The sequence below is a fragment of the Lissotriton helveticus genome, chromosome 5_1 (assembly GCF_964261635.1).
Source record: "Lissotriton helveticus chromosome 5_1, aLisHel1.1, whole genome shotgun sequence".
NCBI lineage: Eukaryota > Metazoa > Chordata > Amphibia > Caudata > Salamandridae > Lissotriton > Lissotriton helveticus.
Window position 1 is genome coordinate 1921122835 of NC_136065.1, and position 27088 is coordinate 1921149922.

The 27088-nt window shown below is 45.2% G+C and overlaps 1 protein-coding gene across 1 annotated transcript in view; it reads left to right on the forward strand.

The window, feature by feature from the left end:
- Positions 1 to 8183: 8183 nt before the first annotated feature.
- Positions 8184 to 27088, forward strand: part of LOC144756035 (uncharacterized) — a 218525-nt gene continuing 199620 nt past the window's right edge. The window contains exon 1 of the mRNA XM_078645514.1: positions 8184 to 8528. Coding sequence (XP_078501640.1) covers positions 8357 to 8528 — 172 coding nt within the window. The 5' untranslated portion in view covers positions 8184 to 8356. The remainder of the gene's footprint in view (positions 8529 to 27088) is intronic.

The following is a 27088-nucleotide window of genomic DNA, read 5'->3' on the forward strand; positions in this document are numbered from 1 at the left end:
GTAAGGAAAGCGTTGGACTCAAGAGGGATAAAATGTACTATTCCCTCTCCAGTGTGTTCAACAGTATGGAAAACGTTGGCCTTAGGAGGGTTGGAATTTACTATTCCAGTCTGTTCATAAATGAATTCTTAATTAAAATTCCCACCATGTAACGCTAAAAGCACAACACACATAAAATATATATAAACAATTAATAATTGTAAAATAGACATAGATATTTCCAATCAAAACATTAAAAAGAAATAATTGATAATTCATTAATTTTTATTATTTAACTTCCACCCCTTTATCCCTACAAATGCTACAACCCAGATCTGAAATATAATTAAAAAAAATCTTAATTACACAATTTACATAACTAATTATCACTTAAATAATTGATCATCAAAATTATTTATGAATTCATTATAATTAATTGAATACCCACCCTGTACCCCTATCAACCCCATGACCTGCACCTAAAACATAACATAAAAAATTAGTTAATTACACAATTCACATAATTATTAATTAAATAATTAATGATTAAAAAGTAATTATTAATTCATTATAGTTAATTTACTTGCCACCCTGTACCCCTACAAGCCCCACAACCCGCACCTAACACATGATTTAAAATATAAATGAATTACACAATTTTCATAATTAATTATCAATTAAATAACTAATAATAATTAAAAAGTAATTAGAATTAATTTACTTCCCACTCTTTACCCCTACATACCCACTACCTGCACCTCCAACATAACTACAAAAATAATGTATTATGCAATGTATATAATCAATTATCAATTAAATAATTAATAATTTTAAAAAAAGAATAATTATTATTATGACTTTACTTCCCACCCTGTAACCCTACAAACCCCACAGCCTGCACATAATCCATTAAAAGATACATTTAGTGCACAATTTACATAATTAATTATCAATAAAATAATTAATAATAATTTCTAATGAATTATTAATTAATTATAATTAATTTCCTACCCACCTTGTACCCTCTACAAATCCCACAACCCCCTACAACACAAAAAATTACAATAAACAATTAAATACAATTTAAAAACAACTATAAAAGTGTAAACTATATTAAAAAACATTACCAATAATTATACAATCAGTTTATAACATATATAATTAAAACATATACTATAATATATAAAGATAATTCAAAACATTATTAACAACAATATTTTTGTAAACAATATTAACAAGATAGATATTTTTAACATCGCTACTAACAACATAGATATTTTTGCTATCAATATTACTTGCCTTAGAAAATTGATATTCTTATCAATGATATTCCTGCATCACAATATTTGGGGATCACAATATTAAAAACTTGATATTTCTGCATCTTGAGATTTTTCTACTCTATATATTGTCTGAATACCTCAAAAATTATCTCTGGTATGTTAGAGCCTGCATTGTGTCATGGTTAACCCCTTCCCATGTGCTATAGTTGTTCTCCCATGTGCTTTAACACAGATTTTGCATCAAAGGGGCATGTGAGGCAAAGTGCTAAAGCTAGCACAGTGGAGGTAATATCTTCTTGTATACTAGTACCAGTATTTTACCATGGCAAGCGCTGATTCTAGTACATTGGAGGTAATTACCTCCCGTATGTCAGTGCTAGTTTTTTGTCCTGGGTGCTCATTATACCAAGATTTGTCTCCAGTATTCCTGCCTCAATATTTTGCCATTTGTGCCTTTCCAAGCCAAGAATTACATTTATTATGCCAGAACCAACAGCAGACTCACAAGTATAACACCACACGTCTCCCTCACACTTGCTTACGTTCACTGACTAATGTTTATTCTGACTCATATTCATTCTCACTTATTAGCTCTCATTCATTCTCACTCTCTTGCACTTACACTTGTTCTTACTCATTTCAAAGTCACTCACTTATTCTTACTCACTCACTCACTCATTCATTCATATCCACTCACTGTTCCTCACATTACCTCTTACTCTCACTCATTCTTTTTCACTCACCCTGACTTGCATCCACTCCTACTCTCACTCCCTCATACTTTCTCACTCACACTCACTTTCACTGACTCTTTGGGCCCGATTCCGATGTCGTTCGGAAGGCCTTCTAATCGGATTTGGCTTTCCTGGATCCGATTCGTAGCCCTTGTTTCCGAATGAATCATACACAGGTCTGAACGACCAAGTACGATGCGAAGATCACGTACGCGCCGACCGAATCATTTCTGAACTCAATCCTGTCCATACGACTTGTTCATAGCTGAATCGTGCTGCGCAATGGAGCCGGATTCCGAACGAGCGAGTACGATGCACGATTCGATCAACCTCATCGACTCGTTCTAAGCGAGACGAAACGGCTGTTGTAATCGTACTGCATGGGACCGTAGCAGGCCCCCATTCACTCGAGGCTCCTGAAATCTTTTACCGGGGTGCCCATGGGTCCCCCCGATCCAAACTTGCTCAGTGTGGCGGGCAAAATGGGGTGACCGCCACAGTGTGGACACTTTTCCGCACCCACCCCTTTTTTGCTATGGGCGCCTGTGTACGCGCCCGTACACAAGCTCACATAGAGTCCGGCCCAATCGAGTCTGTATCCATGCGGTTGCATCGTACTCACTCAGACAGACTCTCACAGCGCGGTACGCTAGGAAAGCCTTCCGGGTCTGATTCATAAGGAGGGCTTTCCTAGTGAGATCGGAATTGGGCCCTTAAATCGCACTTGCTCATTATCACTCTCTCTCACTTATTCTCACTCACTCAGGCTCACTCATTCTCAAGCATTCGCTCCCACTCACTCTCACTCACATTCATTCTTACTCTCGCTCTTACTTTCACACTTACGCTCACCTGCACTCACACTTACACTCACATTCTCATATGATCTCACACTCACTCACAAATATACTCAGTATTAGTCACTATTACTCATGTTCACACATACTCATATATAAATGCAATCTCTCTCACACAAACACACTGTGACAACCACAAGCCTGCACGCAGCGTATATTTAAAAGCAATTTTGCACTTACTTTAACTACCAGCGAAGGTCCAGTGCCAGATACTGCAGCTCCATTTTTTTTACTCTAATAGTGAAGAACAGGCTATTATACACTATTAATATATTAAATAAAAGGAAGCAAACGAGGGCTGTTGGGGTCCCAGTGCCCATATGGGTGCGCTGCTCCTGTATTCTTGGAACTGGTTTTACCACCTCTGAGGCCAGGGGTTGCAAAGAAAGTGTCAGGGGTTTCAAGAGACAAGCAAGTTGTTGCAGCTGTGACCCCTGGTGACCCTAGATGACACCCCTGTTGTCAGTGTCTTCTGTATTCTTCCCAAAGTTGTCAACTGCACCCTTCACAATAGAAGCAGGTGAGTGTATTTATTCACATGTTTGTTGTCTGAAGAGTTGTAATTTAAAATCCTCTTTAATGGTGAAGTCAGATTTTAAGTCACTGTTCTGAAAGTGCCAAAGGTGGCATTTTCTTGTCCTAACCATTTGTTGCCTGCAGCCTGTATTCTGGGTACAATGAATAGGTTACCTGGTAGTTGTTCAGACAATGAGACAAAAGGAGAATAGTTGTTGGCAGGATGGCCATCTCTGAGTTAAGCGTGCCTGCTTTGCGCCAAGCCACCAGAGGGTTGAGCACAGGGAGAAGGTTAGGATAGGGACTTGATTCCTCTGCTGAAGATGTTGCTAACCAAACTTGAGTGCATTACAGTATGCAGTGAAGTGGGGTGGGGGCTAGTGTGTTCACTTAATGCTCTTGCAAATGAAGCCCACAAACTGTCTTTAGATTTCCTTCAGAGAGCCTCCTATTGTATGGCTGGGGTACATCCCAATACCTTACTGTGTTATCTAGAGGAGCCTACAACACACCCAACTGGTGAGTTATGTGGTTTTCTTCCGTCTGGCAACATATTGCTGTGACATGGATATTTAAATACTTGATCCCATGACGTCATTTATGTGCATAAATAAGTGGGTGAGAGACAGATCTGAGCTGTTTTAGAAGAGTTCAAGTGGACTTAACTTAGCTTTGGTGGATCTCTCAAATAATCTGTGTATTGATGCTGTATACTTAGGGCCTCATTCATAAAAACGTGACGCATCGCTGGGCAAAAACAAAAAAATGGCGCAAGGATTTACAGATACGTCAGGAATTCTGACTAACTGGTGGTGCAAAAATTACGCATTGCCGGAGTGTCTCGGAAATCTGACACAACTCCAGAAATGTGTCATTACCCGTGAGTGAGTCCAAGGTCAAAAGACCTGCGTCAATCCTTAAGAATGCTTGAAGCAGCCATAAGGATTTTGACGCCGTCAAGTCATATAAGTGGCGTAGTGAAATCTCATAAATGTAACTGCGCCACTTCTATAAGGTGTTTTTGCCGGGGAACACCCACCCGGCATCCATTATACCTCACGCAGGTATAATGCAGCTCAGGCCTTTACAAAGTGACGCATCTGCTGAGATGCATCACTTTATAAATTGGGCGCAGTGTGGCGCATTGATTACACCGCAGCAGCGTCACAGAGACTAGCGGTCGGTGGTGGGAGTGCTGCCGGGCAGTGACGTGGGGCGGGACAGGGTGGGGAGAAGTAAACTACGGAATACGGCCAAATACAGGTAAGTAAACATAAATACATAAAACGAAGTTCTTTGAGCGCACTGTATCGCCAAATTCGATGCAGTGCGCACAATGAAATTTGTTTTATTTATATATATATATATATATATATATGTATATATATATATATATATATATATATCTCCAACAAAAGCAGGTTAGCCCCAAAGTTGAAGTTAAACCACAAGAAGTTTAATCGGCATTTCAAAATTTGCATCCATTTCACAGCTTGCCAGCAGAGAAACACACAACTGCAGTCTTCGCAGATTAATGTCAGCCTGACGCGTTTCAGGATTTCCTCATCCTTTCATCAGAGGCAAAGTTCAGAGGATGTTAGCAGACAGTTTTAAACAGCGCACATTTGTAGATATTTTAAACACCTGCCTCAGTGGGCGTGTCCTTTCGCAAGGCCTTCTGGTCATTGCAGTGCGCCACATCTTCCCCTCGTGGGGCTGCCTCTAATACCTTCAATTTCGAACTGAAATAATGTTCCAAGTGGAGAGAAGTACCACACCAGGTGCCCTCCGCCTTGCTTTGTAGCTGTGGAATTTATGCCTCAAACAGCACCATCCTGCGTATGGCGCTGCCCTCTTCATTCCTGGCTGCAAGCAAAATGATGAGCCTGCAAGGACCCGCTTCCAGGCGGTGGGCTTAACCTCCCGGCTGGGCATCAGCCGTAAATACTTCCAACAAAAGCAGGTTAGCCCCAAAGTTGAAGTTAAACCACAAGAAGTTTAATCGGCATTTCAAAATTTGCATCCATTTCACAGCTTGCCAGCAGAGAAACACACAACTGCAGTCTTCGCAGATTAATGTCAGCCTGACGCGTTTCAGGATTTCCTCATCCTTTCATCAGAGGCAAAGTTCAGAGGATGTTAGCAGACAGTTTTAAACAGCGCACATTTGTAGATATTTTAAACACCTGCCTCAGTGGGCGTGTCCTTTCGCAAGGCCTTCTGGTCATTGCAGTGCGCCACATCTTCCCCTCGTGGGGCTGCCTCTAATACCTTCAATTTCGAACTGAAATAATGTTCCAAGTGGAGAGAAGTACCACACCAGGTGCCCTCCGCCTTGCTTTGTAGCTGTGGAATTTATGCCTCAAACAGCACCATCCTGCGTATGGCGCTGCCCTCTTCATTCCTGGCTGCAAGCAAAATGATGAGCCTGCAAGGACCCGCTTCCAGGCGGTGGGCTTAACCTCCCGGCTGGGCATCAGCCGTAAATACTTCCAACAAAAGCAGGTTAGCCCCAAAGTTGAAGTTAAACCACAAGAAGTTTAATCGGCATTTCAAAATTTGCATCCATTTCACAGCTTGCCAGCAGAGAAACACACAACTGCAGTCTTCGCAGATTAATGTCAGCCTGACGCGTTTCAGGATTTCCTCATCCTTTCATCAGAGGCAAAGTTCAGAGGATGTTAGCAGACAGTTTTAAACAGCGCACATTTGTAGATATTTTAAACACCTGCCTCAGTGGGCGTGTCCTTTCGCAAGGCCTTCTGGTCATTGCAGTGCGCCACATCTTCCCCTCGTGGGGCTGCCTCTAATACCTTCAATTTCGAACTGAAATAATGTTCCAAGTGGAGAGAAGTACCACACCAGGTGCCCTCCGCCTTGCTTTGTAGCTGGTATTAGAGGCAGCCCCACGAGGGGAAGATGTGGCGCACTGCAATGACCAGAAGGCCTTGCGAAAGGACACGCCCACTGAGGCAGGTGTTTAAAATATCTACAAATGTGCGCTGTTTAAAACTGTCTGCTAACATCCTCTGAACTTTGCCTCTGATGAAAGGATGAGGAAATCCTGAAACGCGTCAGGCTGACATTAATCTGCGAAGACTGCAGTTGTGTGTTTCTCTGCTGGCAAGCTGTGAAATGGATGCAAATTTTGAAATGCCGATTAAACTTCTTGTGGTTTAACTTCAACTTTGGGGCTAACCTGCTTTTGTTGGAAGTATTTACGGCTGATGCCCAGCCGGGAGGTTAAGCCCACCGCCTGGAAGCGGGTCCTTGCAGGCTCATCATTTTGCTTGCAGCCAGGAATGAAGAGGGCAGCGCCATACGCAGGATGGTGCTGTTTGAGGCATAAATTCCACAGCTACAAAGCAAGGCGGAGGGCACCTGGTGTGGTACTTCTCTCCACTTGGAACATTATTTCAGTTCGAAATTGAAGGTATTAGAGGCAGCCCCACGAGGGGAAGATGTGGCGCACTGCAATGACCAGAAGGCCTTGCGAAAGGACACGCCCACTGAGGCAGGTGTTTAAAATATCTACAAATGTGCGCTGTTTAAAACTGTCTGCTAACATCCTCTGAACTTTGCCTCTGATGAAAGGATGAGGAAATCCTGAAACGTGTCAGGCTGACATTAATCTTCGAAGACTGCAGTTGTGTGTTTCTCTGCTGGCAAGCTGTGAAATGGATGCAAATTTTGAAATGCCGATTAAACTTCTTGTGGTTTAACTTCAACTTTGGGGCTAACCTGCTTTTGTTGGAGATATATATATATATATATATATATATATATATATATATATATATATATATATATATATATATGTGAAGCAATGGCCCAAAAGCATTGAGGACGCACCCCCAGTTGATGAAATCTTTCGATTTATTAAAAGGACACCAGCAGCTTGAGTCCGGTATTTGGATCCATTTCTTTATTCCTTGTTTCTTTGCTTTTCCTGAGCGTTTCGAGGCTTCAGCCTCTTAATCATAGGTAGCTTGGAATCTGCTCGGAAGGACTGTTTGGTTCTTTGATGATTTGCATGCTTTTAACCCTCAGTGGGCGTGGTCACTGTGTTGCATGTAGAGACTTTTAGATCAATCAAGCACAATTATTTTCTTATAGTAAGTTTCGTCATCTTCCTAAATTTTGCAGCATGTTATTTTCCCATGTGGGCCCCAGAGTGAGTTGCTGGTAAGTGAAGTCCCATTTCCTGAGCTGAAAACAGGCTTGGATATAGTTCCAACCACAGCTTCGCCATTCAAGTGTCCGCGATGGTGCCGCCTCCACGGCAGGGCTGCCGTGTTATTTGTGTGAAGCACCATGCCTTGCTTTTCTTTTACATATCCCTTTTAGCCGGTGTGTTAGTCCATCTGGTTCGAATGAAGGCTGCATCTTCCAGAATGCACTGATTTATAAAATGATAATCTTATATTGAAAATATCTTGGGGCATATTATCAAGAAAAGGCGTTAAAATTATCGCCGCTTCAGCGGCAGGCCTGCCGCTATAGCGGCGATAATTTTGACGCCGTTCTTGATAATATGCCCCGGTGTTCAGCATGGAGCAAGCTAGCAAGCCTGCTACATTCAAGTGAAAGGGTTGCAATCGGCCGGTTGGGCTGGGGCAGAGCCAGTGGGGAGTGGCAGACGTTGTTCCTGAATGAGGAGAGCCGGGTTCGGATCTGCCAGGGGCAGGCAGGTCTCAGAGCCGCAGGCTTCAGTCAGGCCGGACCTTGGCCCGCACTCACCTGGGCTCGTCATGCCTTCTCGGCACTGGGTGTGCTCTCGCAGCCCGAGTGGAGCCATCCTGCAATCCGGGCCTGATAAGAGCAGTGCCCGCCCAGGACGGGTGACAAAGGTTGCCCCACGGGAACTCGAAGCCCCAGGAGGGCAGTAGCACCGAGCTCCAACCAAGGGTAGAGGAAAGCGGGATTCGCTTTGGTTATACGAGTTTCCTCGTCATTCATTCACCGCCAGGAGCCGTCGGGGTTGAAGATGCAGGGCGGGCGGCGGCTTCACCTGCTCCTGGTGCTCTGCGGCCTACTGCCCCTCGGAGGAGCGCAGTGGGGGTTCTTTTTTAGGGATAAAGCCCCACAGCCGACAGCTAAACCGCCGAGTATCGCGCCATCTGCCCCTGCTTTGGACCACCTGGGCTCTGAGCCGGAAGGTATGTCTAGCTCTCTTCAAATCATTTGCATAGCGCTTAAATCCCCTGAACGGTACCCAGTGAGCTTTATATGCAACGATATATATGCCTCTAGTTTGAAACTTTATGACATGCTGAGTACCATCCATTAGCGCCGGTGAGTTGGCTGTTTCCCTAACAGTACAAATTGTGTGACCCTGGGCAAATAGTAAATACACGAGATGTGCCTAGGACCCCTGAAACTGCCCACATCGGGGAACTTAGAAATGTGCCGATTCCAATATTAAGGAGGGTCGTCTAGGGCCGGGGGCGCTGGGCAAGAAATGTTGTTAGGGCCTCTGTTCTGAACAATTTTTAATTTAATTTCCCACTTTCCGCTATTTCAAATCCCATGATGGCTAACAAAATTGAATTCCATGTAAAGGGTCGAAACACAGAAATAAACAGAAGTTAGACAGAGAGAAGTTCACTTACCCAGGGACGCCTTGGAAGATGGGGGCGCTTGGCAATAGCCCTCTCTGCCTGTGCCTTGCAACGTATCTGGTATTAGGCGCTCTGTGCAAACTGGACAGTTACACGGCGATTTGTTGGAAATCCGCAGCAAGTCTATGTGGTAAATTGGGTTTATGGAGGTCTCTGAAGTCTTCCATCAGTGTGTTGGCAAGTTTATTCGCAGAGGGTACGTGTCACTGTTCCTTAAGTGAAATTATTATAGGCCAGTATAGCAACCTCCACAGAGAGGTCAATGATTGAATGGGCATGGCATCGGAACTATGCAGCACGCACTCGTTCAACAGGAACAGCGCGTGCTGTAGCAGTGTATGGTTCCATTATACAAAGAGAGCATTTACAGAGGCGTCAGTGCAAGCTTATGTGCATTTAAAGACACACAAACAAAAACACACGCACACACACACATGCAGAAACAACGCGCGCCGCACCATTGCAAGCTTTCGTCACAAGAAGAGAACATTTGCAGCAAATGGCAGCAGCAGTGCAAACTTCTATTACACAGCAACGGCAGTGGTGCACAGTAACTCACACGCACACTCCATAAACAGCATGTGTAGCAGCAGTGCAAGATTCTGTTAAACAGCACGTGGCAGTGGTGCACATTCACTCACACACACACACACTTCATTAACAGCATTTGCAGCAGCAGTGCAATCTTCTTTTCCTTAGCAAGTAGGAGTAGTGCACACACACAGTGATAAGCATGCGCGCGCGCACACAAACGAGCACAAGAACAGCATGTGTTGTATCAGTGTATACTTCCATGGACAAAGAGAGCATTCACAGCATGTGCAGCAGCAGTGCAAGCTTCTATCACATGTAGAGAATAAGGCAGCAGCAGTGCAACGTTCTATTTATTTACAAACACACATCCATACGCCAGACATTTAATGCACAGTAGCAGTGCAAGCTTCTATCACATGGAAAGAACATTTACAGTAAAGGCAACAGCAGTGCAAGCTTGCATCACACATAGAGAACATTTACAGTACAGGCAGCAGCAGTGCAAGCTTCCATTTATTTACGGACACACGCCCATACCCCAGAAACAGCATGGGCAGTATGAGTGCAAGCTTCTATCACATGAAGAGAACATTTACAGTACAGATAGCAGGAGTACAAACTTCCATTCATTTCCAAACACACGCCCCTACCCCAGAAACAGAAAGAGCATAGCAGTGCAAGCTTCTATCACATGTACAAAACATTTACAGTACAGGCAGCAGCAGGGCAAGCTTCCATTCATTTACAAATACACACCCATACCCCAGAAACAGCATGGGCAGTAGGAGTGCAAGCTTCTTTCACACGTAGAGAACATTTACAGTACACGCAGCAGTACGAGCTTCTATCACATGAAGAGAACATTTACAGTACAGACAGCAGGATTCAAAACTTCCATTAATTTCCAAACACATGCCCCTACCCCAGAAACAGAAAGAGCATAGCAGTGCAAGCTTCCAAAACTTGCAGACCACATTTACAGTACAGACAGCAGCATTGCAAGCCTCTATCACACCTAGAGAACATTTACAGTATAGACAGGAGTCCAAACTTCCATTAATTTCCAAACACATGCCCCTATCCCAGAAACAGAAAGCGCATAGCAGTGCAAGCTTCCGTCACATGCAGACCACATTTGCAGTACAGGAAGCAACAGTGCAAGCTTCTATCACATATAGGGAACATTTACAGTACAGGCAGCAGCAGTGCAAGCTTCCATTCATTTACAAACACACACCCATACCACAGAAACAGCATGCACAGTAGCAGTGCAAGCTTCTATCACATGTAGAGAACATTTACAGTACAGGCAGCATCAGTGTAAACTTTCATTCATTTACATTGCCAGGCCAATACCCCAGAAACAGAATGCACAATAGCAGTGCAAGTGTATTTCACATGCACAGAACATTTACTGTACATACAGCAGCAGTGCAAGCTTCTTTCACATGTAAAAACATTTACAGTACAGGCAGCAGCAGTATAAGCTTCCATTCATTTACATTCCCACGCCCATGCCCCAGAAACAGACTGCACAATAGCAGTGCAAGCGTATATCACATGCAGAGAAGATTTACTGTACAGGCAGCAGCAGTGCATGCTTCTATCACATGCAGAGAACATTTACAGTACATGCAGCAGCAGTGCAAGCTTCTACCACATGTAGAGAACATTTACTGTAGAGGCAGCAGTAGTGCAAGCTTCCATTTATTTACAACCACACATCCATACCCCAGAACCAGCATGCGCAGTAGCAGTGCAAGCGTCTATTACATTTAAAGAACATTTACAGTACAGGCAACAGCAGTGCAAGCTTGCATCACACGTAGAAAACATTTACAATATAGGCAGCAGCAGTGCAAGCTTCCATTTATTTACAAACACACACCCATACCCCAGAAACAGCATGGGCAGTAGGAGTGCAAGCTTCTTTCACACGTAGAGAACATTTACAGTACACGCAGCAGTACCAGATTCTATCACATGAAGAGAAAATTTACAGTACAGGCAGCAGGAGTCCAAACTTCCATTAATTTCCAAACACACACCCCTACCCCAGAAACAGAAAGCGCATGAGATATTGTATGTTAACGGCAAATAGTAATTTTGAGGAGTGCGACTGAAGATTTCATATATAATTTTTAATGAGGTGTTTTGAACTGACAAAATATTTTTATTATATTTATTGTAATTATGAATTAATTGATTATTACTGTAAATTTAGGACGGTTCCGGGTAATTGTGACGCCTTCCACCCAACCATTGTGACAAAAATAAGCTAATGTGTTACTCTTTTTATGTGCTTTTCTGGTATAAAAAGACCGAAATAAAGTTATAATTGTATTGTACCGTATTGAAAGCGCATAGCACTGCAATCTTCCATCACATGCAGACCACATTTACAGTACAGGCAGCTGCAGTGCAAGCCTCTATCACACGTAGAGAACATTTACAGGACAGGCAGCAGGAGTGCAAGTTTCCATTAATTTATAAACACTCGCCCATATCCCAGAAACAGAATGCCCAGTAGCACTGCAACCTCTTTTTGAGTATCCGTTGCGCTATATAAATGTATAAATAACATAACATAACATAACATAACCTTCTATCACACGCACACCACATTTACAGTACAGGCAGCAGCATTACAAGCTTCCATTCATTATTATTCACATGCCCATACTAAAGAAACTGAATGAACAGTAACAGTGCTAGCTTCTATCACTTGTAGGGAACACTTAGCAGATTCTGGAGTCCCTGGACAAGGTAGCTCCGTTACGAAAGATGAAGGATAGACCTAAGAGGGCTACTCCCTGGTTCTCTAGTGATCTCCTTCAACAGAAACCACGCTGCAAACAGGCAGAGAGAGCCTGGAGAAAGCACTATCTTGAACTGGACAAACTGGTTTATGAAAAGTCTCTTTTAGATTACAAGGCACAGATTAAGTGTGCTAAAGCTAAGTATCTGGAGGTCACACTGACCCAGGCAGTGAACAAATCTCAGACCTTGTTTAAGATTGTTAATAATCTTTCTAACCCTGCCTGTGCCATGAATACCATCCCAGCCTCTCAGGTGCTTTGCGACTCCCTGGCTATCGCCTTTGAAGATAAAATCACGAATATCCTGAACGGCCTCTCGGCCTCGTGTCAGTCTGACATGTCATCTGTTCCAGGACCCGTTTGTACGGCCGTTCTTGATGGCTCCGAGGAGGAACTGGCACAGTCTCAGCTGACCTGCTTTCCTCCCCCTTCTTATGTAGACTTCTGTGGGGTGGTGAACAGTGTGTCTTCTGGGTCCCCTTTGGATCCGTTACCCCATAGGTTCTGGAAGTTATGTCGGGAGGAATTGTTTTTCCCCCTTTACTCCATCTGTTGCCAGTCCCTTACTACGGCTATGGTTCCGGACTGCTGGAAGCGGGCAGTGGTTTCTCCCTTGCTTAAGAAGGCCACTTTGGACCCCCTGTGCCCTGCGAATTATCGACGTATTTCGCTGTTGCCTTTCCCTGTAAAGATTCTGGAGAAACTGGTCACAAGGGCTCTTTCCAGCTTTCTTGAAACCAATGCCTGCCTGGACGTGGCCCAATTTGGCTTCAGGCCGGCCCATGGCACGGAGTCTGCGCTGCTGACCGTTCTGGACGATCTGCGCTCGCGGGTCGACATGGGACGAGCAGCGTTTTTAGTGCTGCTCGACATGTCGGCCGCGTTTGACACGGTCAATCATGCTATGTTACTAAGCAGGCTTCGGAATATTGGGGTGACCGGCCTGGCCCTGGACTGGCTGACTTCTTATCTTTGTAATAGGCAGCAAGCGGTGGCTCTGCCACCTTTTCGGTCTGGTACTAGAAAGGTGGAACAGGGTGTTCCCCAAGGCTCGGCGATTAGCCCTATTTTATTTAACCTGTACCTCTGCCCACTGATTAGATTGATCAAGTCTTTCGGCATATCAGTCATTAATTATGCCGATGACACCCAACTCATCTTCTCCTTCGAGGGTAGTGATGCAGTTTATAGGGAAACATTTCATCGCTGCATGACTTCCACGGCGGATTGGCTACGCCAAAATCCTCTTCAGTTTAATGGGTCAAAAACTGAGGTACTGCACTGTTCTTTGGATCGCACGCCTCGCCCCCGCCTGAGGAGTTTTGGCCTACTTCCATTCTAGGCACAGTGGCCGCAGCAGAGTCTGCTCGTAATTTGGGTGTCACGTTTGGGCCAAGTCTTCAGCTGGACGCTTTTGTTAATAAAACCACTGCGACATGCATGTTGCTGCTTCGCACTCTGCGGAAAGTTCTCCCTTTACTTCCTCCTTTGGCAAGACCTGAAGTAGTGTGCAGTATCATTTTCAGTAGGCTCGACTACTGCAATGCGCTGCTTCTGGGAGCCCCTAACATTCTGATTATGAAGCTGCAGCGTGTTCAGAATATGGCAGCTAAGTTGGCTCTCTCTTGTCCACGCTCCGCTTCATCTTCCCTTGCACTCTCGGACCTCCACTGGCTGCCGGTTCACCAGCGGATTTGTTTCAAGGCCTCTTGCCTTGTCTTTATATCCCTTCACGGCTTGCTGGGACCGGTGATGCTGCAGGACTTTTTCTCCTGGTACTCAGCTGCTAGAAATCTTAGATCTTCTTCTGCCTTTCTAGCGAGAGTCCCTAGGATTAAAAGGGTGAGGATGGGCGGCCGCTCTTTCAGCTTCACTGCCGCTAAGCTTTGGAATTCTCTGCCTTTGTCATTACGGAGCAGGCAGGATCTGTCCTCCCTCAAAAAGGGCCTTAAATGCCACCTTTTCCAAGGGTAATGTAATGTCCGCTATATGTGAGTAAAGTTAAGGTCAAAGCGCCAGGATACCCTCAGGGTGACAGCCACGCTCAACGAGTATGTGTTACATTACATTACATTACATTACATTACATTACATTACTTACAGAACAGGCAGCAGGAGTGCAAGCTTCTATTACATGTAGAGAACATTTACAGTGCAGGCAGCAGGACTGCAAGCTTCCTTTCATTTACATTCACATGCCCATACCCCAGAAACAGAACGTGCAGTAGCAATGCAAGCTTCTATGACAAGCCGACCACATTTACAGTACAGACAGCAGCAGTGGAAGCTTCTATCACTTGTAGAGAACATTTACAGTGCAGCCAGCAGCAGTGCAAGTTTCTATCACATGGAGAGAACATTTACAGCAGAGGCAATAGGAGTGAAAGCTTCTATCACATGGAGAGAACATTTACAGAAGAGGCAGATGGGGTGCAAGCTTCCATTTATTTACAACCACACACCTATACCCCAGAAACCGCATGTGCAGTAGCAGTACAAGCTTCTAAAACACGTTAAGAAGATTTACAGTACAGGCAGCAGCAGTGCAAGTTTCTTTCACATGGAGAGGAAATTTACAGTACAGTCAGTAGGAGTGCAAGCTTCTATCACATGTAGAGAAAATGTACAGTTGAGGCAGCAGGAGTGCAAGCTTCCATTCATTTACAAACACACACCCATACCCCAGAAACAGCATTCACAGTAGCAGTGCAAGCTTCTATCACACGTAGAGAACATTTAGAGTACAGGAAGCAGGAGTGCAAGCTTCCATTCATTTACATTCACATACCCATACCTCAGCAACAGAATGTGCAGTAGCAGTGCAAGGTTCTATCACATGTAGAGAACATTTACAGTTGAGGCAGCAGGAGTGCTAGCTTCCATTCATTTACATTCACATACCCATACCTCAGCAACAGAATGTGCAGTAGCAGTGCAAGCTTCTATCACACGTAGAGAACATTTAGAGTACAGGAAGCAGGAGTGCAAGCTTCCAATCATTTACATTCACATACCCATACCTCAGCAACAGAATGTGCAGTAGCAGTGCAAGGTTCTATCACATGTAGAGAACATTTACAGTTGAGGCAGCAGGAGTGCAAGCTTCCATTCATTTACATTCACATACCCATACCTCAGCAACAGAATGTGCAGTAGCAGTGCAAGCTTCTATCACATGTAGAGAACATTTACAGGACAGGCAGTAGGAGTGCAAGCTTCTATCACATGTAGAGAACATTTACAGGACAGGCAGTAGGAGTGCAAGCTTCTATCACATGTAGAGAACATTTACAGGACAGGCAGCAGAGGTGCAAGCTTCCATTCATAAGCCCATATCCCATGTTGTATACCTTCACACATTGTGAGAGTCCCTTAATTCGCTCAAGCAGGCAGAGGTAATTACATCTTTTCTCCGATACTAAACAATGTAAATAATATTACACTCAGTATACAAACTGTCTTTTCAAAGATATATCTTTGAAAAAGATCAGTGGCCTGCTTTAAAGTTTGCTAGACATGGTACTCCATCACAAAAGAAGATGGAGTATCCTGTTAACCAAACTGATCTTCCACCCAACCTATTTAGGGTTGGGAGGAGTGCCACATTTCTGCTGACAGTGGGCTGTAAACGTCCTCTCCGCTGGCAGAGTTTACAGAGTTTTGCCCACTCCATGCTCTGTTTGGAGCGCAGAGTTCTGCAAGAACTCTGCCAACCGCCGTGTGGTGGATACGCAACATGCCCTCACGCACTGTGCAGGCAGCACCAAAACGTTCGTCGGTCGTGACGCAGCTAGCTGTAATGCTGAAAAAGACATAGACGAGGCGCAGAGGCGTCACTAGGGTTGGTGTCACCCAGTGCGGGTAACTCATGGTGTCACCCCCTCACGACTTATCCCATGAATCCATGATGGACCTCCTCTGAGTCTGCCAGTGCCAATGTTTGCACTTCGCGGAGGAGAAAACGCCCATTGGTGAGCTGTGTTTTGTCAGTGGCAGTTTTTAGATTTGTGCTGCTTTGTGTACAGCTGTCAGGCTCGATTCCAGTTAAATGCCCCCCTACTCCCTATGGAGCCTCTGGTTCCTTAATCGGCACAGAGGGAGGGTTCAGTGGAAGAAGCTGCGAATCAGAGATCTGCGGCACGTTTTACGATCACTTCACCACCTTGAAATTGGCTTTTTCCCATAAAAAACATTCAGTTATGAAATGCATGTTTCTGAAGATTTCCTTCCTGTGAGGTCAGCAGCAGTATTGTTTATTTTATTAGGAGAAAGTCTTAATCAGTTTTCCAAGCATACCACCTTCTTACAACAGAGATGCGGCTCCCAAGGGTGCCGGGTGCCCTAATGTAAGAAGTAAAATTTCCACATCCACCTCCTGTTTTGGTAGAAAAAAGAATACAAAAATAAGGGTGAACTGAGCATCGGTGTCAATGCACCTGCTGCACAATTACAGCAGGTGACAGAACTCGTGGGAGGGGACACTAAAATAATGAATAAACATTAACAAAGGCAATACATAGATTTAAATGCTTATTTTGAATGAAATAGCCCTCGTGTATTGTCACTTGTGTGCGTTGTGATGTTTGTGTGTTGAGGGTGCCTAAGTAATGAAGTCATTTCTGCTTCACTCAGCAGCGAGATTAGGTGTGGTATATTGCACCTGTTAACTACTAGTTACGTATAGGCGGCAGCAGTGGGCAGAGTAAGAGTAAATATATCCCCATAGATAATAAGTAGGGCCTTTTGCTCTCCAAGGTGTGAAACTTTGCTGTACTCTTGCATGTGATATTACATTACACACTACAATTAAACAGGCGCTAGTGAGCAATGTAATATCACATGAATTATCCCACACAAATAAGGAGGCTGGTTGTCTGAGCAGGATTGACATAAACCTCTCCATTGACCTAGCAATCTGCCAATGGCGCAGCAGGTGCGGTGGCACCAAGGCCATTGGCCTGAGGCGCCCACTGCATCCTGATTAATGAAGGATATTCCCACACATCCAGTGGTCTGGGGGGCCATTTGCATTCACACAATAGGGCCACTGGCACCCTGCTATGCCACTTAACTATCAGGTGGTGTGTGAATCCCCTGTAGCACCAGCTGTGTACACATGTATTCCTAGGGCGGTACAACGTCTTATTAATTCAGTAATTGCTGCTGCACTTTCATCTATAAGGGTTTTGAGAGTCGACTTTAGGGCATTTTCCGTGTCCCGTTGTATTCCCAATTCCGTTGGCGAAGGGGTTTCCTCCTGAAGCGGGAGTGGGACTATATGTTTTGTGGAGTTCCCAAACTCCTTAATTGTTTTCCTCACGCACATTTTCCAAGAATTTTTTTAAAAGTTTGCATAGGAAAATTGGTCAGAAAAGTAGAACGTGTGCAATAAACTTTTGTGCACACTTCAATACTGCATGAAAGGTCCTATTTCTATCTCTCCAACTGGTAACGACGAGGTAATGTTGAAATGGGTAAATACTTAATAATGTGGTATTGGTAATTCCAAATGAATTAATGTCAAAAACTTGTTATGAGCTCCTAAAAGTATGCATCTTTTGCTAGTGATAACAGGCAATCGCTTTCCAGCGAGCGCAGAAAACAGTTATAACCACATTTTCAAAGGCAGTAATATCTTCTTTAAATTTAAAAAAAAATCACTGTAAATTAATCGAAGTCCACTATACGCACACTCAAGACAACTTGTATATCTTGTAACAACATCTAAATGCAATCCCTACAATGAGAAGGAAGGAATGGGTGGGGAGGTTGCTGTGCTGAATAGAAGTGTGTATAACTTTTAATCCGGGCCCCTTTTTTGTGTCTATTCCTAGCGCGCCCTCTCTTCCTCTTCTAGCCCTGGGCCTGTTATATCTGTAAATATACAGACAGCTCATGAAGCCTGCCGCAGAGCCGTCCCTGAGCCTCGCAGCGTCGGCCCGGCCCTGAGACCCACAGCACGTGCTTCACCTCCAGACTCGGATGTGAGCTGCACAGCGTCAGAGTCGGATGCACGCTGCGCAGCGCTACACTTGACTTGAGCTCCGTAGCACTAGACTTGGACCATGGCGGTGACATGATTCATTTTCTGCCTCCCTGTATTTAGTTGGTGTACATAGGTGTTTCGGATTGTAAGTGAGGCAGGAGACCCTCCAGAGAACATCGACGGTGTCACCCCATGTTATGGTGTCACCCGGTGCGTCCGCACCCCCCCCCCCCCACCCACCTAGTGACGCCGATGGACGAGGGTGCATTGCCAGACTCCCCACATGAAAGGGATGCTGAGTACAGCATGCTTCTATGGCTCAGCTAGCAGCAGCCATGCTCTCAGTGTGTTGTGAAGTGGTGCTAACTGCGCAGCCCTCCTTGGAACCGAACGCCAGCAGTAACACTTAAACTCCCGAATACACCTCTATAGCGGTGCTTGTCCCTGAGATTCCTGAGGCTGTGCAAGCTCAGCAACAGCAGCTGCGTGTGCTCTTTCTGCGATATGGTGAAAACGAGACATTGAGCACCAATGACTTCTGTCGCCTCCTGCGGAGCATAGGGGTGGAGGTGGTATACATCTTTCAAGGGCACCTCATCACCTGTTTCCACACCACCAACGAGAGGAAGAGCGGTACTAGCATCCGCACCATCACCCTTAATATCACGGGCCACAGGGGTGCCAGCTCTCCCAGGATCACGCATCCCCAAAATCTGAAACCCTTCTTGTCCAGCAGCAAGTAGCAACAAACACCCGGTAGAGGAAGAAGTCACACCCCATCACAAGGTGAGCCATTTGAACTCAGATGCATTATGCTGTTAACATCAGAATGGCGGACTTCATGAGCTCCAGTATTAACAAACATTGAAAGAGGTGGTATGCACACCGTTTCTTCACTCTAAAGTTATCCTTTAATCCATAAGTATTTTAACTAATTATGCACTTTGCGTGCGAACCTGGGCTGTGCCATGCCCTGAATGCACCGTCATTAAGTACAAACATGTGGGGAGCGTGTGGTTCATGCTCCACTCCCAAGTCGCACTGCGTGTTGTGGATACTAGTTCCAACTGTTCAAATTCCATTCAACCATGTTTTATCCTTAATCCAATCTTGATCGTGGTATTAGTTATAACTTCTTCTCTTCTGACTGATCCACATATAAACAAATTGTATTTAAGAAACTCCTTGTATTAACGTGTGCCCATCCAGGCCTCCTCGGAAATACGATCCCAATACAACAGATAGTTCAGAGCAGCAGTTCTTTATTCAAAACCCAATGCATTTCGGGCATTTTCCAGCCCTTCGTCAGGGGAAACTGAAAGTCAAAACTACAAAAATTACTTCATTAAAATTTGTTGTCTATTTACAATTGAAATTACAAGCATTCTAATTGAGCTTTGCGCAAATCATATTTAGCATGCAATCCGACACTCCCCTTTGCATACATTATATTACATAGATTGCAACTAGTATTGAGCCCCATCCCCTATGTACTCGAATTACTCCTTCCGTGAAAATGGTAAAAAAAACAGCAAGAACACCTGTGTCATTATCTGTATATAGTTTCTTAAATACAATTTGTTTATATGTGGACCAGTATTAACAAAGCCCTGCTCTATTCCCTGACGCCTTGCTCTGATTGTGGACTTCACCTGTGTTGGAACCAGCACTATCTGGTTGACTGAATGGATGCTCAGCCAGGCAGAACCTACCGCTCCCATCAAGGGCTGGTGAATACACTCGCTGTATATCCTGTGCTCACCTTTGGGTAGCTTGGCAATGAGCAGTCAGGCTTAATTCAGAGGCAATATGTAAAGCAAAGGCACAGTAGTCACTCGCAATAAATAACTGAGTGTCACAAAGAAGATTTCCCACAAGATGTATATAAATTACGTTTATATTCAACACACATATTCAATCATTATAAAATGAACATCAGGTACTGTTGAGTATAAAACACATTTGGAAATATAACTAGCAGGACTAGGCCCACTTATATTGTTGTGACATTAATCGTATGCACACTGTAGGACAATTCCTAATCTACCCCCACACACAAAGAAAGATCACTGTTATGTGGTGCGACATGATGTCCACCCCAGGCCCACCCTAGCAATCCTGATAATACAGTTCCATATGGTTATAGAGTACACTTTAGGTTACAGCAATGTAAAAAATACGTACATACATGAAAAACTTTTTAGCAACACTGCGGGCCGGAGTCACGCGGGTAGACCCAATGACAAATGTATTGTGCTTTTGGCATGGAATCAACGTATATAGTGGCACCACTGGCCAGTATTATGAATCACAGGTGGTCTGCAGGCTATCACACCTACTCACTCACACTCACTCTGCACTGTTACATGGCACGACAAGCACCAGCCCAGTCCGTACGGAATGCTCTTGCACACATACACACTCAGCACCCTAATGCGGTGCCACTGGTACCCAGCAGCTCAATGGATAACACTCTGCAGACTCAGTGACCCCAGCCTCCCTATACCCTATAGTTCACCCAGACTGTCCTATACCCCTGGATGGAACATAACCAGACCGTCCTCCTGGATACTAGGCCACACATAGCCGAAGTCACACTTAGTCTGAGTCCTGGGAAGCAGGTGGGGATATGCAGCAAGTTTTAATTAGGATGTAGACATTAACAAGGGGAGTTTAGCAGCCACTCAGGAAGTTCACTCATGGGTCTCAAAACACAATGGAGTCACACAGTCTCTTGACTCACTTCTGAACTATCTCGGCAGCGTTCCTTCACCAAAGTCAATCTCTCTTTGCTACTACCTGGTGCCGAGATGTCTCCGGGAGGGGCCAATCCAGGCAGTGTCTGGTGCACGTCGGTATGGGTCGCACCAGGCACTTCATATCTCAAACACGAAGAGTTGCAAATTCCTGCTTATCTGGAAATGAGTCACAATGACGGGTGCACTTTGATATGGGTTGCATCAGGCAATTCCGGTCACATACACAAAGAGTTACAACAACCGTTCTTCCCTGGAAATGAGGCACAACGTCCGGTGCATGATGATACAGGTTGCACTGGACCTTTCAGGCCACATACAATACACAGACGTAAGCTCAGCAGAGCCACACGAGGTAGAATGAGGCACTACTATGGGTACACGGGTACACCCCCACCTCCGATTGTTGCACCCTGTGAATTGGACAACTTACACAATGAGCATGCGGTCGGAGTGTCACACGATAGAGATGCAGCATGATCTATGAAACGTGCCACTTGGGGTCCTGCAACTGGTAAATTTGCTCACCACCAACAAGATGCTTATGAGTGTCAAGGTTCCTGCAATACAGGAACTATGCACTTTAGATGCGGGCAAGATTTCTGGGCTCTGCACTAGACAATTTAGTCTCCAGCAACAAGTCTTAGTTTCATGCTCCCACTGCGCTACCCGTTGGGATTCAGTAGCCGATGTGGGCACTTGAATGGGCACCGCTCTCCAGATGTCAGGTAGATGGTGTAGGTCACTCTTTGATGTCCCTAAGATTTCCGGGAGTACAAGAGACCCGCAGACGGGTCCTTGGTGAGCACACTTCAGGGCACCACTCTTCAGCAGTTCCTCAGCCAAGGTCAGCCACTATTCAGAAAGGGCGCACAGTCCTCTTCAAGGGCAGTAATCATCCATATGCACAAATGAGCCCTCTGGCAGTGAGAGATGGGGCTGTGGAATGTAGATCTTAATCTTTAATGGGGCCATGATCTGGTTCCTAGAGGACAAGTGTCAAAACCTCTCCCTCCTATCTGTTCCATCCGATCCTCAAATGTCAGATGTCTGTCGTTCCCATTGTATGCCCATGGTTTTAGCTGCTGGTGGGGAATGCACAGATGTTCTCCTCTGTCCCTTGGTGTCCAGTGAAAGCAGCTAAGAAAAAAAGCGCAGCCCGTTTTCCTTAAAAGAAAATGGGATGCATTATAAACAATAATGAAACGCTTTTGTTTCATTTTCTAAGGGCAGGTTGTGGTCCCTGGGACCACTGCCTGCTCTGCAAAAAATGTTTGTGCACCCATTCACAAATGGGAAGGGGTCCCCTGGGGACCCCTTCCCGTTTGCGAATGGTTTGGTAAACTGTGAGTGTTTTGCTACCGCACTTGCTGTTGCAAAACATTCTTACATAGGTGTTGGACTTGCTATTAGAAAGGGACGCCCTTGGAACGCCCCTTCCTAATAGCGAGTCGCTAACCCTATTTTGCGAGTCACTATTTAATTAGCGACTCGCAAATTAGGATTAGTACATGGGCCACAGGTATTTTGCATGCACAAATGAGTCTAAAACCCATTTGCGCACGAAAAAAACGCTGTACATCTGGCCCTCAGAGTGTCTTATAATGCAAGAGCCAGTGGCTGCTGCTGCCACTAAACCTTGGTGGTGGGCACCACGGGGGTTGTGGTAGAAATAGAGGGGGGGAATTATAATAATAAAAAAATCTTACCTGCCGCTCCCGGACGCCTTCTCGGTGCTTCTCTGTTCCAGCTGCCTCAGTGCTCCTCTGCTCCCCTTCGCTCCCCACCCAATCCAGTTGCTGCTCTCATGCATGAGACAAGTGCTGGGATTGGTCTGAGCAGGCTGAAATACCGCTCCGTTAGGGACGTGCCTTTTCTCTGTGCAAGACAGCTGGGATAGAGTATTGTAAGTGCTCGTGTTGGTTTGGCCAGCCTAGGACTGCCGGCCAAACGGACATGTGCACTTACAGTGCACCTACCACTCCTCCTCCCTGGTCCTGGTTGATGCTGACGCAGAGCATGCCCCCTCTACCCCCGCCTAGACTCAGTGGACTCAGCAGAGGATGTGAAAACTAAAATGATAATAACACAGTTTTATTTTCATTTTAGTTTTCATTTGCTGCCTGTCAGCAGAGGGACAACGCTCCCCCATCACTACGGAGGAGCGGCCCCTGGCAAGAGTTGTTTCTCTTGAAGTTAGGGAGACCAGAAGGTAATTCACTGCTTTGTTAGCCTGCAATGATAAGAAGTGTAAATATAACTTTAGTAACAACTGGTTTACACACAAGTGTCTACGGCGTACCCAAATTCTGCCGCTCATGGAACTTCGCGGAATCTCGTGGAGTGTTTAAGGCAACTGCACGAAATTCCTCGGAGTAAAAGTCTGTGAGTTTCGCCCACCCCTAGCTGTCAGAGGAAGGGCATTACACTAAACTATCTATTAAGGGTGGACTCTGTAATTGTCTTTTCTGTCACTCACCTGGCAACGGAAGGCAGGAAAAAATAAATAATGGCTCCCGCATTGCTATGTTATTCATCTCAAAATGCTAAAAACAAACGTGAGAAGTTTGAAGCTATGCAAAATATTCTCCCGCCTAATGCGTTCTGGAGGTCCCGGAAAGCTGGTGAAGGGTTTCTATTGTACATATCCCTGGATCTAAAATCCCTGAACTGGCTCCCTTATGAGTCAAGAATTCAACTAAAGATCGCGTGCCTGACTTATGGCGCCCTACATTTCAATGCCACCAGGTACTTGGCACAAAAGCTTGAACGATCAGGTGTTCATAGATCATCGCAAAGAGCTAGCACTCTACTCTTGAAACCACAATTTTCCGCAAAAAGAAAATTTACAATAGAGCCTTCTTGGGTATTGCCCTAAAGATCCATTTGATTTCGTCGACTATATTCATCAAAAAAGAAGTGATTTTATATCTGCCTGCTCTTTATCTGCTGATTCTAATTACTATATTTTTGTCTCTCTATGGTGGTAAAGCTTATTAATTTGATAATCCTCAATGTTTGTTCCTCGCTTGCATATAAGTTTGGTTCTTGATCCCACATTTATATCCTACCTACCCCTTCTTGTAAAGCGCTCTGACACCCACTACTAGGGTCTTGTTCGCACTATATAAAACCTTATAAATAAATAAAAACTGGTTCTATATTAATAAGAACATTGATATTTTGAAGTCCCTCCAGGTCTGTCCTGTCAAGGCTTCTGTTGTGCTGGTACTCCTTCTGTCAGCAGTCTTTCATTGTTCCAAACTTTTAAAAACCCTAACTAGTTTGAAATGTACACAGTCCCTTGTGCATTGGATTGCCATACCACAATTCCCCAAGAAAGACCTTTTTGCTCCATTGGTCTGAAAAGCCTCCCTATATCCTTCTTGGTAGCAATGTTTGACAACCCTGGATGGTGATGGTCAAGCTCATCAGGGCCGGACTGGCTACCGGGCGTTTTGGCATGCTGCTGAGCTGGGTGCTGATTTCATTGATGGGGACCTGCGTGTGCTGAACGAAATTCATTTTGCTTTGTTTATTTCAAAGCACACGCAGGTCCCCATCAACAAAATTAGCCCCCACCGCAGGGACATCCGCCCCCAGCTCGGCAGCATGCCAAAACACCCGGTAGCCAGTCCGGCTCTGAAGCTCATCCTAGGAAACATAACTTCTTAGACTGATGTCAATCTGGCTTTCAAATCTAACAACAATTGAATGTATGGGACCAATTTCTTTATGCAAGTTACTTGCTTAATGTTACCACCATTCTTGTGTCCAGGGGACCTCTGCCTACTCTCTCAAAAGTTTTTCTAAACTGAATATTTTTTTTAAAGCAGCAGCAGTTCCTGACTGCTATTAAAAACAGGGTTTCATTTTGGCAGCTGATGAGAGTTATGTAATTCCTTGTTATGTTAAAGGTAATTTGTTGAGCGCACGTTCACCAAACGGTTTCTTGGCGCTAAGGGAGGACGGCTGCGGTTGCAAAATAGTAACTGAATCTCAGTTGTAAGCCATGGTAAATAGCCATGTCTTAAATAGTTTTCTGAACTCCAAGTAGGAGTCAGTGGTACACAAATGAAAAAGGAGAGTGTTCCGAATCTGAGGGGCCAGGGTCGTGTATCTAAGACCTCCATGTTTCTTATGTTTGAAGGAATAAGAGACCAACAAATTCTTATTTGAGGAACTTCCTCTAACTTTCTCATAGCCGCTGCTGGGCTTCTAGAAGCGCCCGCTGATCTATCCATGTCCGGATCCCTAACCAAATTAAAGTCCCCCTCCACAGGATCTTGGAGTCCCCATATTGGGCGATAATCCTAGCAATATCTCCAAAGAATTCAGGGCAGTCATAGTTGGGTCCGTATATATTAATAACTAGAAGCTCCAGTCCTCGACCCCGGCACTTAGACACAACGTACCTGCCATCCGGATCTTCTTGAAGCAATGTAAGTTTGAGTGATGACCTGGGATTAATCCAGCTCAGTACCCCCCTGGCATGCGTAGTGAATCCCGCCGAGTTAATGTTACCCTCCAGCCCTCTGAACCTCAGCATGGGGCTCGCTTGTGGCAGGTGCATCTCCTGTAGGAGAGCCAAATCAACATTTTGCCTATTGAGTTAATTCAGGATCTTCCTAAGCTTACGCTAATCATTGAGACCCCTAACGTTCCATGACAGTACACGCATTTCCCCCTCCCGGGTCTCCTGCGGTTCAAGTGACATTAACTTCGTAGGAAAAACGTATTGTGTAGCAAGCAAATCCGTGTACTAGCGTGCAGTGTATCATCCGCTTAATAAACAACCAACATCCTAAACATCCCCCCTATAAAACCTCCCTCCCCCCCCTCCAACCCCCTCCCACAGCAGACCACCCAACTTGGCCGCATGTAATCCAATGCCATGTCCCCAACTCCCCATGTCCCCCCAACCTTTAACCCCCTCAAAGGAGAGAGCAACAACAGTGCGAGGCACACGTGAGCGGAGGTAGCCCCTCGTGTCAAAACTCCTGCAACTACCAGCAGCTATTAGGACTGGCCCTAGCCCCCACATGTCACCACAATCACATTTTCAGCATAAGTAAATAAATGCCAAACCCCCCACAAGCGTATCGAAAGGCCTCCGTGGAGTTCTTCACGTTATTAATCACAACTTACACCCACAGGGGTGCCCCAGTGCTCCCGGACCCAGTTTCGCTTTATGAATTCTGTTGTTATGAGGCAATCCCAGTTAACACCCAGTGACAAATTCTCTTATTCACAGCCACCCTGTCCAGACCAGGTGTGGATCAGCGGTGTAACAACTATAACCAGGCATTATATTGATTTTTACCATAATATCACATACCTGAAAACGATAACCACCCACCACTTAGTCCCCGGCAACTCACACCGCCACCACTACTTCCAGTTTACTTTATCAGTCCTGTTCTTCCAGCGCAGCCCCCTCCGACTCCTCCAGCCGCAGTCGCTCCGGGCTACTCTTCCGTTCTTTCGTCCAGCTCTTGATGGCTTGCTGCAAAACCTTAGGGTCCGTGAAGATATGTGATCTCCCTTGTCTGTTTACCCGCAGCTTCGCAGGATACAGCATGGCATAGTCCACACCAAAATCTTGAAGCTGCCTCTTGAGTGGTACGAAGTGTCTGCGAGCCTCCTGTACACTAGCAGTGAAGTCAGGATACATTGAGAGCTCCGACCCCTCATATCGCAAAGTTTTCTTCTCCCTAGCAACACGGAGGGCCGCATCTCAATCCCGGTAGTTAAGTAGCTTTGCTATTATCAGACGCGGTGCCGCACCCGGGGGAGGCGGAGGCCCCAGAGCCCTGTGTGCTCTCTCCACCACAAACATTGCTAAAAAGAAACCGTCGCCCAGCAGTGTCACAAGCAATTTCTCGACGAACTATTCCATGTTTCCCGTGGCCGTCGATTCCGGAAGGCCAACGAGTCGCATATTACTGCGCCCGGAACGTGCTTCTATGTCCTCTGTCTTGTCCTGCAGGACGCGCATAACCT